Below are 14,936 nucleotides of genomic sequence, written 5' to 3'. Positions count from 1 at the left end.
GGCTCTATCGCATCGTGACTGTGAGCGCCACGGTGGCGAGATGTTAACTACCTCCCTCGGTATGCGGGAGGTCATGGTGTTTGATCGCGACCCTGACGTCTGTATTTTTGGAGTTTGCTTGTTCCTTCCCCTTGGTCGCGTGGATTTTTCTCGGGGTCCTCCGGAATTTTCCCTCCACATTTGTCATCGTGTGCTTAGAGTGTTTGGCTGCTGTAAACTTCCATACGTGATAAGCCACTTCGTTGAGCTATTATTTGTAGCCAGGTCGCTTCTGAAAAAGAGCTATGTAGCTCAATGGGCCTTACCTGGTGAAACAAAGAGTAGTTAAATAGTTATAATAGTTTTCACAGTAAAAACAATTGGTAAAAAAACAAGCTTTTTCAATGTATACTTTTATTTGCACTCAAAAGTTAAAAAAACACGTTTTACCCAGAATTAATCGCATCCGATGTGCTAAATAAAAAGTGGATGGTTTCCTTTTCGATACGTTTAAATTGCTTTATGCAAGTCACCCACTTTTATTCAGAACATCGAATGTGATTAATTCTGGGGTCAAGATAATGCGCTGTCCACTTTTGGGTGCAAATCAAAGTGCGTACGTTGAAAAGTTTTTTAAACCCCATTTTTGTTTTTTTATAGTTAACACACACACACGCACGCGCGCAGCACAAACAAGACGAGTAGAACGATATCTTAATAGGGAGGGGCCCAAACGTGTCACATTGCTCGGAGGTGACATTAACGAAACGCCTCGTGCGTATGTGATCAAAAGATCAGGGTCACTCAGAGACGTCGTCTGTCATTCCACTTCCTATTGTCTTACAGGTGGGTTGCCCTGTGAAATTATCTGAAATGCCTACAATAAAATGTGTATCGGCCTACTTTACTGCGTGATATATACGTAAATAGTTAAAGTATTCGTTACGTGAGAACGTGTTTTATTGCAACTGCGTTATTCAATGTTGGACCGTACGGTAAAAACAAATCTTTTGTATGCCGCGTCTAATTGCGACCGCATCTCAAGACCGGATGGAAACGTGGTTTACGGTCGTTTAGAGTTTGTTAAAGGCAGTGGAAAATAGTGAGATGACATGAAAAGGGTCGAGTGAGATGAAATAAGAGCGTGAGAGTTCGGGACAGTGCGCGGAGGAAGTAGAGTGAGAGGGGAGAGGTAGGAGAGTGCGTGGAGGGGAGTAGAGTGAGCTGAGAGGGGAGAGGTAGGGGAGAGCGTGGAGGGGAGTAGAGTGAGATGAGAGGTAGGAGAGTGTGTGGAGGGGAGTAGAGTGAGATGAGAGGGGAGGGTAGGAGAGAGCGTGGAGGGGAGTAGAGTGAGCTGAGAGGGGAGAGGTAGGGGAGAGCGTGGAGGGGAGTAGAGTGAGATGAGAGGTAGGAGAGTGTGTGGAGGGGAGTAGAGTGAGATGAGAGGGGAGAGGTAGGAGAGAGCGTGGAGGGGAGTAGAGTGAGATGAGAGGGGAGAGGTAGGAGAGGGCGTGGAGGGGAGTAGAGTGAGATGAGAGGTAGGAGAGTGTGTGGAGGGGAGTAGAGTGAGATGAGAGGGGAGGGGTAGGAGAGTGTGTGGAGGGGAGTAGAGTGAGATGAGAGGGGAGGGGTAGGAGAGAGCGTGGAGGGGAGTAGAGTGAGATGAGATGGGAGAGGTAGGAGAGTGCGTGGAGGGGAGTGGAGTGAGATGAGAGGGGAGGGGTAGGAGAGTGCGTGGAGGGGAGTAGAGTGAGATGAGAGGGGAGAGTGGGTTGAGGGGAGTAGAGTGAGATGAGAGGGGAGAGGTAGGAGAGTGTGTGGAGGGGAGTGGAGTGAGATGAGAGGGGAGGGGTAGGAGAGTGTGTTGAGGCGAGTAGAGTGAAATGAGAGAGGAGAGGTAGGAGAGTTCATGGAGAGTGACGTGGCAGATGTATGCTCTTCCCCAGTGTAACGTGTAGGTCGAGGTGTACGCTACATACATATATAACTTTAAAGTACCGATAGCATTACATTAATTCAACTTAAAACATTCTAATTTAAAAACTCTCGTGCTGTATACAAATATCCCGTACGTCTGTAATATGTTTCCGCTGACTGTTTTGTTAAGGCTGACAGATTGCGGCCCACTATCGGGTTGTTTCAGTTCTTAGCACACACGGACCCACAGGTGCGAAGTAACACTTGCAGGATGGAAAAGAAAAAAGAAATACAGGAGAGGTACATGAAGTTTCCAAATCTTTTTCAACTGGAGTACTACAAACAGCTTGAAAAGCAAGTGATGGCAAAGCTCGAGCGGAAGAAGAGTTGTTCCGCCACAGCAGATGAATTTTTAAGCGATGTATGCAATCTGAACTGCCTCGCCTTTCTGCACTTGAAGCGCCAAATGCCTGACAGGGCCAAGCCGATAGTGGCCGAGGTCCTGGCCAAGGATCCTCAGAACATAACGGCGCTGGCCAACCGGTGCGAGCTCCTCCTGCTGACCTACGAGTTTAAGGAAGCCGCCGAGGCACTCAGTGAGCTGGAGGCGCAGAGGGACAACGAGGGAGCGAATGCAACGGCTCTCGCCGAGCAGGGCTACTTCCTGTCCCGCATGGGCCCCCACGTTTACCTGCAGGCCATCGAAAAGTTCGAGCAAGCCATCAAGAAGGGTCGAGGCCACTGCTCCCAAGACAAAATAATCATCTGGAATTACAACATAGCCTTAAACTATGACAGGTGTGTATGTATGCTGTTTATTAAATCTAGTTCTTGTGTTGTGTCGTAGAACCACGCGGAGACGGAACTCCTTGTAAGGGATTTCGCCATTTGTTAACACTGTTTAAACACTCAGGCTCACACCAGGTGTAGGTGTTCTCTATACTCGGCCCTTCCCATGGACCCCCGAGCTCTACTCGTCCTAACCTCGGCTATCCCTTTGGCTCTCTCACTCGGGCCGGGACGGGGGTTGATCCAACACCGCCCGGCCGAGGAGAGAAGAACCCCACTCACTCTCAGCCGATTCTCACAGACTTCTTGGAGCCCTTCTCTCCGCTATCTCTTCGGCTCTCCCACTCGTCGACCCCGGATGGGGGTTCAGCCAACACCGTCCAGTCACGAGCAGGAGAGACCTCCCGCAGCCAATCCACACTCCGGGCTCCCACAACGACCCCGCCTTCGTCACGGGGTCCCCGTTAAGTACCCCTTGGGCGGCACCTCCCCTTCACTCGGACCCGCCCCTTTTCCCGAAGGTAGTGTGATGACATGACGCATCAAACTATTCTACACTTGTTCAAAGTTATGTAACATTGACCAGTTTAAATTGTGCAAAATGCCGCATGACCAGTGTTTCGTTTTTTTTTTTACAAATCTAACTGTCGTCCATAAACTATTGTTCATCCTCGATCGAACTTACATAAATGTAATAATTTTTCACTACCGATTCTTTTGAGTAATTCTATGTCCAGTCATTGATTAACATTTACGTTTACTTAAACGTTTGCAGTTGATGCGTACACAGGGAAAGATATTCCTACTGCATTGATTTAAATGTGAATATCTGAAATTTACAAATACAATATGAAACTCATCATTCGTAGCTATAAAGGCGTGATAATGTATGAGTGCTTGTGCTTTTTCCCCACAGTAGACCCTGCCCAAGGTGTACATGAGAGCGCATAATACGATAGTTGTACCAATACAATGCCGTGTGTGCAGAGCACAAAAACCCCTGGCAATTGTTCTGCAAGATTCAGTGGCACGCATACTGCTATGCCGATGATGTCCAGCTCTATATCTCCACCAAATCCATCACCTCCGCCACCCACTCCACTCTCTCTAACTGCCTCGCTGACATTAAATCGTGGATGCACACCGATTTCCTTAAACTTAACTGCGACAAAACAGATATGATCATCATCGGTCCCAAATCTATCACTAAATCCATTCGCAGTTTCTCCATCACTGTCGACACCTTCACCCTGTCTCCATCCCTTCAAAGTCGCAACCTTGGAGTAATTTTTGACAATAACCTCTCCTTTGAACACCACATAAAACAAATCACCAGAGCTGCCTTTCTTCACCTCAAAAACATCTCCGGACTTCACCCATCACTCTCTTTCTCCGCTGCAGAAACCCTAATCCACGCCTTCATCACCTCCAGAATCGATTACTGCAACAGCATCCTATACGGCATCTCAACCAAAACATTAAATAAACTCCAGTACATCCAGAACTCTGCTGCTCGTCTGCTCACTCACATCCGCACCGGTGACCACATTACCCCTGTCCTCCAGCACCTCCATTGGCTCCCGGTCCCAGAACGAATTCAATTCAAAATCCTCCTCCTCACACACAAAGCCCTTCATAACCAGGCCCCTTCCTACCTCACTGACCTGCTCCACCGCCACAACCCATCCCGTAGCCTTCGCTCATCTGACGCCAACCTCCTGGCTCCACCTCTCAGGACCAAGCATCGAACCTGGGGCGACAGAGCCTTCTCTATAGCTGCCCCATCATTTTGGAACTCTCTCCAAAAACAAATCCGTGACTGCACCGATCTTCCAGCGTTCAAATCATTGACTAAAACTCACCTTTTTAAAATTACTTTTAATGTTTAGTTAAGTTTGATGTGTTTTTAGTGTTTTTACCATTTGATGTTGTTTTTTCTGCTTTTATGATTTTATGTAAAGTGTCTTTGAGTATTCAGAAAAGCGCTCACAAAAAAAAGTATTGTAGCAGCTCCTGACAGTAACGTTTGGTGGGTCAGGTTACGATTGTCACAATTGTCACATGACCCACCAAACGCGACCGTTTTGGCTATCATCATCATCGTCAATGCTTTTTCGACAACTGGATGAAAATAATAATGACATCGATTAAAAGGGGTGCTGAATAAATGAAGATGCTAAATAAATCGCAAAAAAAATTAAACATTAGCCGCGAGTACATTGTAATGAGAAATGTCGTTTTTTTGATTGAGCTTTTAATAAAAGACGACAATGCCTCGGCGGCTCGGGCTTGTGCCTGAGGCAGACTGCTCCAGGCATGTGGGCAAGCGATGGGAAAGCTGCGGTCACCAAATATGCTGACAGTAGACCTCGGGTGACATGTGGACGCATTGGCGGATACTGGTAGGCAGAAGTCGACTAAGGTTACTGGGCTGGGACAAAGCCCCCTCCTCTCGCCCCCACTGCCTTATTAACGAAATGTCAGTGAAATACGTGCTCTCTTCTGATCAGTTATTTCTTTTTTCAGGATTTCGAAAATGGAGTTCGTGAGGGAGAACCCCGGTTTCTCGATGGCAGAATGTTTAAAAAAAGTGGTGCAAACACTCGCGCACGTCATGTGCGCGAAGCACAAGATTTATGAGCCCAAAGCTTGGATCGTTTTGGCCGAGACGGCGAAGGAATATTTTCGGATCATGTAATTGCATTCGTAATACAGGTTTTTTTGTTGTTGTTAGATCGTGTAAATATACATGTGTCGTTAAACCCGCCACCACCCGACACGGCCTTTAAGTAAACGTTTGTCAAGTTAACAACATGCCAATTCGTTACTTGTACAGCACACCGCTGTGTTGGAGAGTAAATCCACAAAAGTGTTCAGATTGTACATGCAAAAGCATACGTGTTAAACGCGTAATTGCATTACTCAAACTTTAATTGACGCGTTTTTTTTATTCCATTCTACATTTGGTTTTTCTGTTTTTTTTCTGTTCTCCGTGAAACGAGCATTGCCGGTTGTAATTTCAAGGTGATAAATTGGTTAAAATAAAATTGTGCACGTTATATACCTGTCCATGAATGTACAGGGTGCTTAAAACAAAATTGTAAACACTTCCGAGAATTTGCAACGATACCACGTGACATGTGCTGCTGCCTCCAGGCTCTGGAGACCACCTGGAGTAGATTTCAGGCCACGTGTTGACAACGATGGCGAACAAGTGGAGATTTGTTGACTGTTTGAAGCTATTAACATACATTTGTTATCATGTTACAGTGTATTATCCATTCTTTTTCCATTTAAAACGATAGTCCCATGTAAGTATTAAAAACATTTTTAAGCACCCTGTATTACAAAAGTGTATCACTAACGCAGGGCTTTTCGTGTGTTTTGCGTTTTTCACACGTGCAAGTATAGTGACGTTTGTGCTGGTAAATAAAGGACACCTCATTTTTGTTCATTTGAAATTCGCTGCTTATAAGGGAACACTATTTTCTCTTCATTCGTGCTAGCTATATCTCGTAAAATGGCATGCTTGCTATTATTGCTTTAATATATGACTGCATTACCATTGCAATCGTACTTACATGATGTAATTTGGAAGAACATTTTAATTTGAAACGTTCTAAATATTCGGTGCTTCGTTCGAATGTGTTTCAAAGGTACTTTTTTATGTTATTACAATCGCAGGAAATGTCACGTAGATTATGATACAACGAAGATCTTGGAGGTGACTGGGTTCAAACCGATGACAATGTCAGATTGTTTTAATCGGGCAAGTCAGCTGGCACCTGATGACCCTTGGGTGCTGGGACGCGTGGGGCGCCACTACAGGCACATTAAACAGAACGAGAGGGCCCTGGAGTTGCTCCAAAAGTCACATGACCGCTGCCCGTCTGAGTTTGCTCTCCACCACCTCGGTTTGACTTACCGTACCCTCGCAGCAGCAGAAGCCAACAATCAGAGTGAGTGCAATGACCCGAATGTCACTTTACATTGCTTTGTGCGTCGTGTATAAGCAACTTAAACGGTTTTCGTAGCCAACATTACGATTCGTAATATAATGTTTTGGTTGAGGCTATGTAATGATATTATTTATATACGTGTTGGGATATCCCGCACAAACCCAACATAGCCAAACAAATAAACATGTCACGTATAAAAGCGTTATAGCGTGCCAATTATGAAAATGATTTCATTTAAGCAATTCTCAAAAAAAATTTTTATCAAGAGACATTTAATTTGGAAATATGCCAAACCTGATCAAGTTGAGGTGGGGGGGGGATTTTCCAGGCTTCAAAATGAAAATCCAGAAAGTGAGAATCATTTTTTGAGGCGTGGAGGTTCGCCCCCTAGTGGTGTTGGGTGTATTTTCAAATGAAACGTGTCTTTCGCTTAAAATTTGGTCTCGAGAATTGCTCTTCCACAAGCCGGTGAGCTGAAACGATAATAATTTACATATATAAACACGTGTAGACGTGGCAATTTTATTTGTTTGGCTGTGTCGGGTTGGTGGAGGGTTTCCCAACACATATATGATCAGATTATTATGCGGCTTAACAAAAAAACTTATGAAATTAAACTACCATCATAATTTATACAAATCTGTAAAATGCTATGTATTTATTAATCGTAAAAATGTAAATATATTTATTTGACAACAGATACAACAGGAACAGTTACTTGTGCTAATCGCTTCTCATGCTGTACATTACATCTAGGTCGTCAGGAAAAACCTAGATTCAGGAAATACAAGACCCTAAGTGAGGGTCAAAATATCGATGTTGCTTCGTCGGTTATAATCGGAGAAGACAACTCTAAATTCATTCTGCGAGTAATATGCCCAGTCACTTGCAAGAAAAGAAGCTCTCCAACTAAAGGTTGTGCACCTTCATGGAAAAGCAGTAAAAGAGTAACATATGCCGGTGCTTACGAAAACTGCACCAACCCAAAAGTGAATGAATATGTAAGCAAGGCTATCGATTGCTTTGAAAGCGCCATTCAGCTGTCCGAAGACACAGCCCACAAGCTGCGCGTGGACCTGGCAGGAATGTACTCTGCATGTGGCATGCACGCAAAAGCAGATGAGTGCTACATTAACGCTTTGCAAGAAGATCGAAAAGTTACCCATCACTCCCGTGCCTTTACACTGGAGAAGTGGGGCTTGGCTCAGCATGCATGTGGAGACCAAACTAAGAGCCAGCACCTCTTACGTATGGCTATTGAAGAGGCAGCCACGGTGAACACGACACGCAAGGTGGCATTTGAGAAATTGATTCAGGAGCTCGTGAAGTGCAATGACACAATGGAGCAATCGGATCTTCACCAACTTGTAGGGAACCACAGAGAGGCTTTGATCCTACTGCGAGAAGCATACAAACAGAATTCTAATGATCCAGAAATACTGTGTCGGCTCATCAAGAGCCTGGCTGCTGAAAAGGACTACGGCACGGCTCACATGTATCTGGCGATCCTGAAGAGTACTAACGAGGGGCACGATAAGATCAGTCGTGATCTCCAAGTTGAAATATGCTTTGGGGCAGCAGAGGTGAACATGAAAACGCTTTCTGTGGACAGTAAAACGGTACTACGAGATCTGTATGAGGAACTCATGGAAAACCAAGAGAAGCAACAGAGCATATTAATGCTTCACACCATTAACTCAGACGAAGACTCAACGCTGGCTGAGCACTTCCAGCAGTTGGCCACAAATATAGGGGGGGTCCAGTGTGAGCTTTTCAGTGAAAAACCTGCTGGTACTTTTTTAGTGAATACAATATCGGAGGCGGTTGATACACACAATGCAATCGTATTGCTGATAACCCCTGAATTTGTTGATCATGAACCAACATTGAATCTCTGCATATATCTCCTACAGAAGCCCTGTGTCTTGCTGTGTTTGAGCACCTCAATTTCCAAGGATCAAATTTCCCCCAAGTTTCAAGATATTCATCAGGCACCCTTCCCAGAGAGATTGAGCTGTAAAGGTTTTACAAAAAACAAAGATTCAATCGAAAAATTGCACATGTGGAGGGAGATCTTTGATCATTTGCTGGTTGCCAAAGACAAGGCAGGGGTGAAATAACTTTCCTTGAAGGTCAATGTCATGGGAGTTTAATTGCTTACAAAAATGTATCTTCATGACTTGAAGACACAATTTCTTCTAAGCATTTTACATATTACGTCATTGCCAAATTTCTCATGAAAAATATATTTTAAGAAACAGAAATTTAATAAAACCAAAAAGAACAGTAGTTATTATGAATAGATTACAATAACAAAGGCCACTATATATAAAATACATATCAGCAGCACCCATTATACCTTCCTTCTCCCTAGACAATGCAAAAAGTCACAAAAAACTATTATTTGAATTGCATTACTTAAAATGTTACGATTGAAGAATTTGATGACATGCGATGCAGGAGTGCATCCTCGTAAAGTGTCACTCTCTCAAACCCAGTCAACCTCAACCCGTGAAAGAGCGGAGCATGACCAAGGTCCTAGTGGAAATCTGTCTCAAATACTGCTCTTTAAAATAATATACATAATTGTGAGTGATATATCTTCAACATGAGCTCTTAGAAGAGCATGCTCAACACATGTTTTGAAAATGTACACTTTGCTCAGTACCATTAGCAGTGCCAACACAATTGCATCATTAAAACGTTTAACAATATTTTCAACAAGCATCGTCGTAATTTAACATCTGGCCATCATCTTCTACAAGTTTGGATTTCACGCCGCACACAACATCGCAGAATTCTCTGTGAAGATGATATTGCTTTTGCTTCCCAAGCATTATGCCTTGACGAGAAAGGCCATGCCATCACTAAGGACCTAAAAGTGATGGATTCATTTTGACAACTTCATCCAAATCCATCCAAACTACTGATTTCTACTTGAACAACCGGCCTTTTCGTGGCAAGAAAGTCCAGAATGAACCATACATATATCTCGGACTAACTACGGATCAAATCAAGAACGACTCGGAATATGTAAGGTCAGCAAAAAGACAAAAATTAGGACAAACCTCATCCAGAAACTCACAGGGACTCGGTTGGGAACATAAATACATTCCATATTGCTTCCTTGGACATAAGTGTACTACTCCACAGTACTGCACTCCCATACTGGCTTCTAGGCTGCCACACCAAACAAATGGGCCCCATCTTAAATTGTCATCAGTATTCAAATATCAACTCCTTCACCCTGACTATCTGTACTATCAGGCATCCCTCCCCATGAGATACACAGCAGAGAACATTTTCAATGAATACACCTGCATCCAAGCCAATTAAAGTCTACCCACCCACAAATATTTACAAAATCTACAGAACCAGCGCCTAAAAATCACACATTGTTCTTCATCACAACCAGAGTTCATGCAAATGGAAACAGATTTGGTCAAACATCAACATTCCAAACACGTGTTACAGATTCAATGTATTACTGTACATCGAATCTGTGTGTATCGCAGCAGATCATCCTTCACAGGTAGAAACTCATAGATAACCCCGGCGTGGGTTTGTGGGATTGTAAACACCAAGAAGTGAACCATAATTCTGACACAAAAAAGCTATTTTGCTGATGACACAACCCTGATGGCTCCAAAACCAATTCCATGGAGGAGTTTCAACAGCATCTACAACAGAACTTCAATGATCTTCGTCCTCAACTTCATGCCTTAATTAAACTTCATGCCTTAAATCTGACTCTCAAATCTACAAAGACCAAAGTTATGTTATTCTCCAGCGGTCCCAAAACATCTCTTGCCACCGATGTACACTGTGCCTCTGGACCCGCACCCGTATGAGCAGGTTGACAACTACAAATATCTCGGTGGACTTAAAGACTATCTTTCAAGACCCACATGGATCCTGTGGCCAATAAGATAAAAATAAATTGAATTCCTCTACAGAAACAAACGCTGTATGCGACCTCAACTCCACCTGAACATAGTTTAGGCCACCATCCTGTATATACTTGATTATTGTGACACCATCTACAATGTTGTGTGCAATATTGGTGTTTTTTGTCTTTTGTTGCTGCTGTGCCCACGCACCACGAAATAGTTGGTAAACTGGCTAAAAAGGATCATTTGTACTCTTTGATTCTTTCGGTAAAGTCACGTAGTTAGAAATAAAACAAACTACGTGACTTTACCGAAAGAGCCAAAGAGTATGGATTCCTGCAGTCACCAAAGCTTAAAATCAAGATAGGATCATTCGTGTAACAAATGAAATAAATTCAAATACTGCGCTGTCTGCACATTCAGCGGAGGCTTAGAGGCCATGTTCTATCAAACTAATCTGTACAAAGGCATACAAATTCTTGGTTCTTTCGGTAAAGTCACCACGTAGAAGGGAAACAATAATATAATAAAAATATAAAACAATAAAATTATCACGACGTTTCGACTGCAACACAAGCAATCATCATCAGGTGTGAAAACCACAGCAAGAAAATTTGAAAAAAGTGGCGGTTTTTTTAACGTAGCACCACGGAGAGCGATTTGGCAGTTGTTCAGATGGACGAGTCCATCTATGTTCGGAAAAGAGGAGGGGGGAGACAAAAATAATGGATGCGGTCTGAAAGTCACCATAAGCGTGAAGAATCAATTAAGACCCAAAATGGTTGATCAAATCCTTCCAATGATTGCTAAGCCAGAATCCATCTTCTCGGTTGAAATTGTCTCTGTGTTTGTATATGTGGATAGCCTCATGAACGAATCTCTCATGGTAGCCAGATGGCTTGCAAAGAACCTCTGTCTTGGAGAAGTCAATGTCATGTGAGCCTACTGAATTATAACAGTGATCTGCCACGGCGGAGGTGTTGGTCCTACCGTGTGTTCACGAATGCAATCCGAGACATGTCGTTTGGTTTCTCCAATGTAACTACTACCACAGTGGCAACTTAGTTTGTAGACGCCAGGGTACTGTATGTCCGGAATCACATCTTTTACAGACGGAACCAGATCACGGATTTTATGTAATGTGTTGAATCGGACCTGGATCTTGTCTTTATTCAAGATTTTGGAGATCTTTTTTGTGATCACCGCAATGTAGGGTAAAGTGATGGTTTTGAAAGGCTCCTCAAGAGGGTCCTTCTTCATGGTTGGAGTGATAGCTTTGCGGATTGTGTAGTCAGAATAACCATTAGCCTTAAGAGCTTGATGTACGTGCTTGAGTACACTGGCTATGTGTTCCTGGTCGGATATGCATTGGGCTCTATGGTGCAGAGTCTTGATGAGGGAATTCTTCTGAGATGGATGGTGGTGGGAATCCGGTTTCAGGTAAGCATCCGTATGGGTAGCTTTCCTGTAGACAGAGTGGCTCATTGAACCATCAGGTCTCTTTTTTATTAGGACATCCAAAAAAGGTAGCTTGCCATCTTTTTCGACTTCCATGGTAAATCTGATGGCTGGGTGTATGGAATTGATGTGGTCGAGGAATTGGTCTAGAGCAGGCCGGCCATGTGGCCAGATGACAAAAGTGTCATCCACGTACCTCTTCCATAAGGTTGGGCGCAGAGTGGCAGTCTGGATGGCGCCAGTCTCAAATTTCTCCATGAAAATGTTAGCTATAACCGGAGATAGGGGGGAGCCCATTGGGGTGCCCTCAGTTTGTAGAAAGTTCCATTCCAAGTGAAGTATGTATTGGTTAAGCAGTGTTTCACCAGGGGGGGGTACCTCAGTGTTTAGTCCTTGATGAACCAAGTCTTCAATGATTGCGATGGTGTCAGGTACAGGAACTTTGGGAATAAGGAAACTACATCAAAACTGACAAGCAGGTCGTCTGGGGACAGGGAAATACCCGTGATTGTCGATACCAGGTGAGTAGAATTTTGTACCGCAGAGGTGGTTTTTCCAGTGAAAGGCCGCAGGATTTCAGACAGAAAACGAGCCAGTTTGTAGGTGGGGGAGTTGATAGTAGAGACGATGGGACGAAGGGGTGTATCTACTTTATGTGTTTTGGTAATCTTGGTGGCCTGGCAGCAGAAGATTTCAACGAGAACTGTTTGGTTTGAGCAATTAGTACGGTTGAATCAGAAATGATTTTATTGGTTTGTATGATGAGGCTGTTGGTGGGATCTCTTTTTATTTTTGTATAGCTGCCATCGTTGAGTAATTCTTGAATTTTGTTGTTATATTCTATTTTATCCATGATGACAGTGGCATTGCCCTTGTCGGCTGAGAGGATGACAATGTCATCCCTCTTTTTTTTATTTATATAATTCAAAACGCTCATCTTTGCTCAGCATGCATGTTGCTATTTAATCGGCCATATGCAAGAAGAAGTGCAGATGGAGATTTGTTATTAAATGTAGAGGTCATCACTAACTAAAAAGAGAGCATCTGTGACAATTATCTGCAGTATATGACATTCGCGCACGCCTTGCGCGATATTTGTGCTAAGCGTCATTTCATAGATGTTCAACTTTTTAACATACAAGAACGTATTGTTAATCTTGCGTGCATGCGCTTACTTATAAAAGCATTTTCTTATGTTTAAAGGAGTTTGCACGGTGTAACTGTAATTGTCTTTTGATGCAATTCGTTACGATTTCATTAAAGAAAATGTAATACTTTGGCCAATTTTTCTTGAACTTTAATCAGGTTTAAAATATATATAGTATTAGAAACACGATTGATTTACAAGTGTTCACTGTGGAATTTAATTTCCTTTGTGTGAGTTGAGACGTTGCTGGTGCATGCACAATTATGTTTTTTTGGGGGTTATTACTGTGCTGTATGATTTTTCAAGTGTGCAATAAAATCTATCTGATGACTCGAGCTGTTACCCCAGTGTGTTTGTTTCAGGAAAATATTTTGCTCATTAACTCAAGTCCCCAAGCCAAGCGGGGTTGGAGCGTATGGCGTTGACGCAGTGTATGTTGAACTTTTTTTGCACCGTACGTAGCCAACCACGAAAATCGGAGGTGCGGGAGGACAATAAAATAAACACAAAAAAGTTTTAAAAAAATGAGTTTTCAATCTAGATTTAAAAGTGCATAGCTCCAGTGGCTTTCTAATATCGGAAGGAAGAGCTTTCCGGACGGCCGGAGAAGCGCATCTGAAAGCGCGCGATGCAGTGACCGTATTTGTTCGATGGTCAGCCAAAAGCCGCTGCGAGGATGACCGGAGTTCGTGTGATGGTTTATGCTTCTTGACGAGGTTCATTGTCAGAAAGCACCTTGTGTGTAATGAGTGCGACTTTAAAATGTATTATTTCGGCAACCGCAAGCTAATGCAGCTTGGTGAACATTGGACGGACACGGTTGGATCGTGCCGTACCCGTCACGACACGTGCTGAAAGTGTTTTGTACTGATCATTGTGAAGAAGTATGGTCAAATAACTCCCATGATTTTCAAAGCATGGGGAGGCATTTATCCAGCAAGGACTGAATATTATTCTTAAATGATGGCGCCTAAGGAAAGTTTCACACAGTCGATCGGCGTAATAAGAATCCGTCTGCTAAGTGGACCCAAATGCCCTGGTTTTAAACCCTCCTAGCTGGGGGTGGGGGTGGCAACTCCCAGAAGAGGTGCGGCCGAAGGGGGAGGAGTGTGTGAGGTTCGCATCTAAGAGGCTGGGTCGCGTTGCTCCCAGTGTCACGGGACAGTGGATCCCGGTACAGCATGTCCAGGAATCTTTGCTCGTCTTATTCAGGTTCACGTGGTAATTTGTAGAAAGGCCTCTGTTTATACACGTGTAGTGTAATAGCGCCGGCCGGTGTACAGCAGCGGCAACTGCGGTGGACAGATAGTCCACATGCCGGTGAGGGTGTGTTGGCAGAGCGGAGGAAATAGGACAAGAGTCACGGAGGACCCCATCTGGAGGCCACTGGAACCTGCTAGCAGGTTCGAGAAGGGAGGCGCGGTCAGGGCGGAGCCAGACCGCGCTGGCAGCATAAAAGGAGGCGAGAGCGGGAGCTCGAGGCTGCCGGTTCTGGGAGTGGACCTGTCTCGTCGTCGCTGCCGTCTCCGCTAGATATTGCGTTAGGAAGGAGAGTACTTGGCTATCTCAGTCAGCGCCGTCAGTGTTAGACGGCTAGTGTTGTGTACAGGCTAGGCTGAACTACTGCGGAGAGTGTGTGGACGAGACCGTGGAAGTTGTTAATAAAGAAAGTGCCTCCTAGAAACTCTGTCTCTGAATCGTTGACACTACACCTGTACCTCGTACTTGTTTACCTTGATCATCATTCATATGCTGTCTCAACCTCTCCTGAAAACAGAACCAATACCAATACCCGCC

The 14,936-nt window shown here is 44.0% G+C and overlaps 1 protein-coding gene across 2 annotated transcripts; it reads left to right on the top strand.

Annotated features, from left to right (window-relative positions):
* Nucleotides 1-1,395: 1,395 nt before the first annotated feature.
* LOC116948596 (uncharacterized) lies at nucleotides 1,396-13,474 on the top strand. Of its 2 annotated transcripts, XM_076071637.1 has the most exons (4): nucleotides 1,396-2,694; nucleotides 5,212-5,379; nucleotides 6,370-6,644; nucleotides 7,401-13,474. In XM_076071637.1, exons 1-4 carry the CDS (start codon nucleotides 2,168-2,170, stop codon nucleotides 8,762-8,764), a joined length of 2,334 nt encoding a protein of 777 aa, XP_075927752.1. In that variant the 5' UTR covers nucleotides 1,396-2,167; the 3' UTR covers nucleotides 8,765-13,474. The 2 variants fall into 2 exon arrangements, with proteins under 2 accessions (XP_075927752.1, XP_032821307.1); XM_032965416.2 differs by lacking the exon at nucleotides 7,401-13,474 and having other exon boundaries at nucleotides 5,212-6,449.
* Nucleotides 13,475-14,936: the final 1,462 nt, after the last annotated feature.

Source organism: Petromyzon marinus, chromosome 34 (genome assembly GCF_048934315.1).
Source record: "Petromyzon marinus isolate PM22_M1 ecotype Great Lakes invasive population chromosome 34, UKy_Petmar_22M1.pri1.0, whole genome shotgun sequence".
NCBI classification, from domain to species: domain Eukaryota; kingdom Metazoa; phylum Chordata; class Hyperoartia; order Petromyzontiformes; family Petromyzontidae; genus Petromyzon; species Petromyzon marinus.
The sequence above is the reverse complement of the archived record's forward strand: the minus strand, read 5'-3'. Positions and strand labels throughout refer to the sequence as shown.

Excerpts from the sequence above, each read along its gene's own strand:
- LOC116948596 (XM_076071637.1), top strand. The coding sequence starts at position 2,168 with ATGGAAAAGAAAAAAGAAATACAGGAGAGGTACATGAAGTTTCCAAAT. Across the intron at positions 5,380-6,369 it reads AAGGAATATTTTCGGATCAT|GAAATGTCACGTAGATTATG; the intron begins GTAATTGCATTC and ends TTACAATCGCAG. Across the intron at positions 6,645-7,400 it reads AGCAGAAGCCAACAATCAGA|GTCGTCAGGAAAAACCTAGA; the intron begins GTGAGTGCAATG and ends CATTACATCTAG.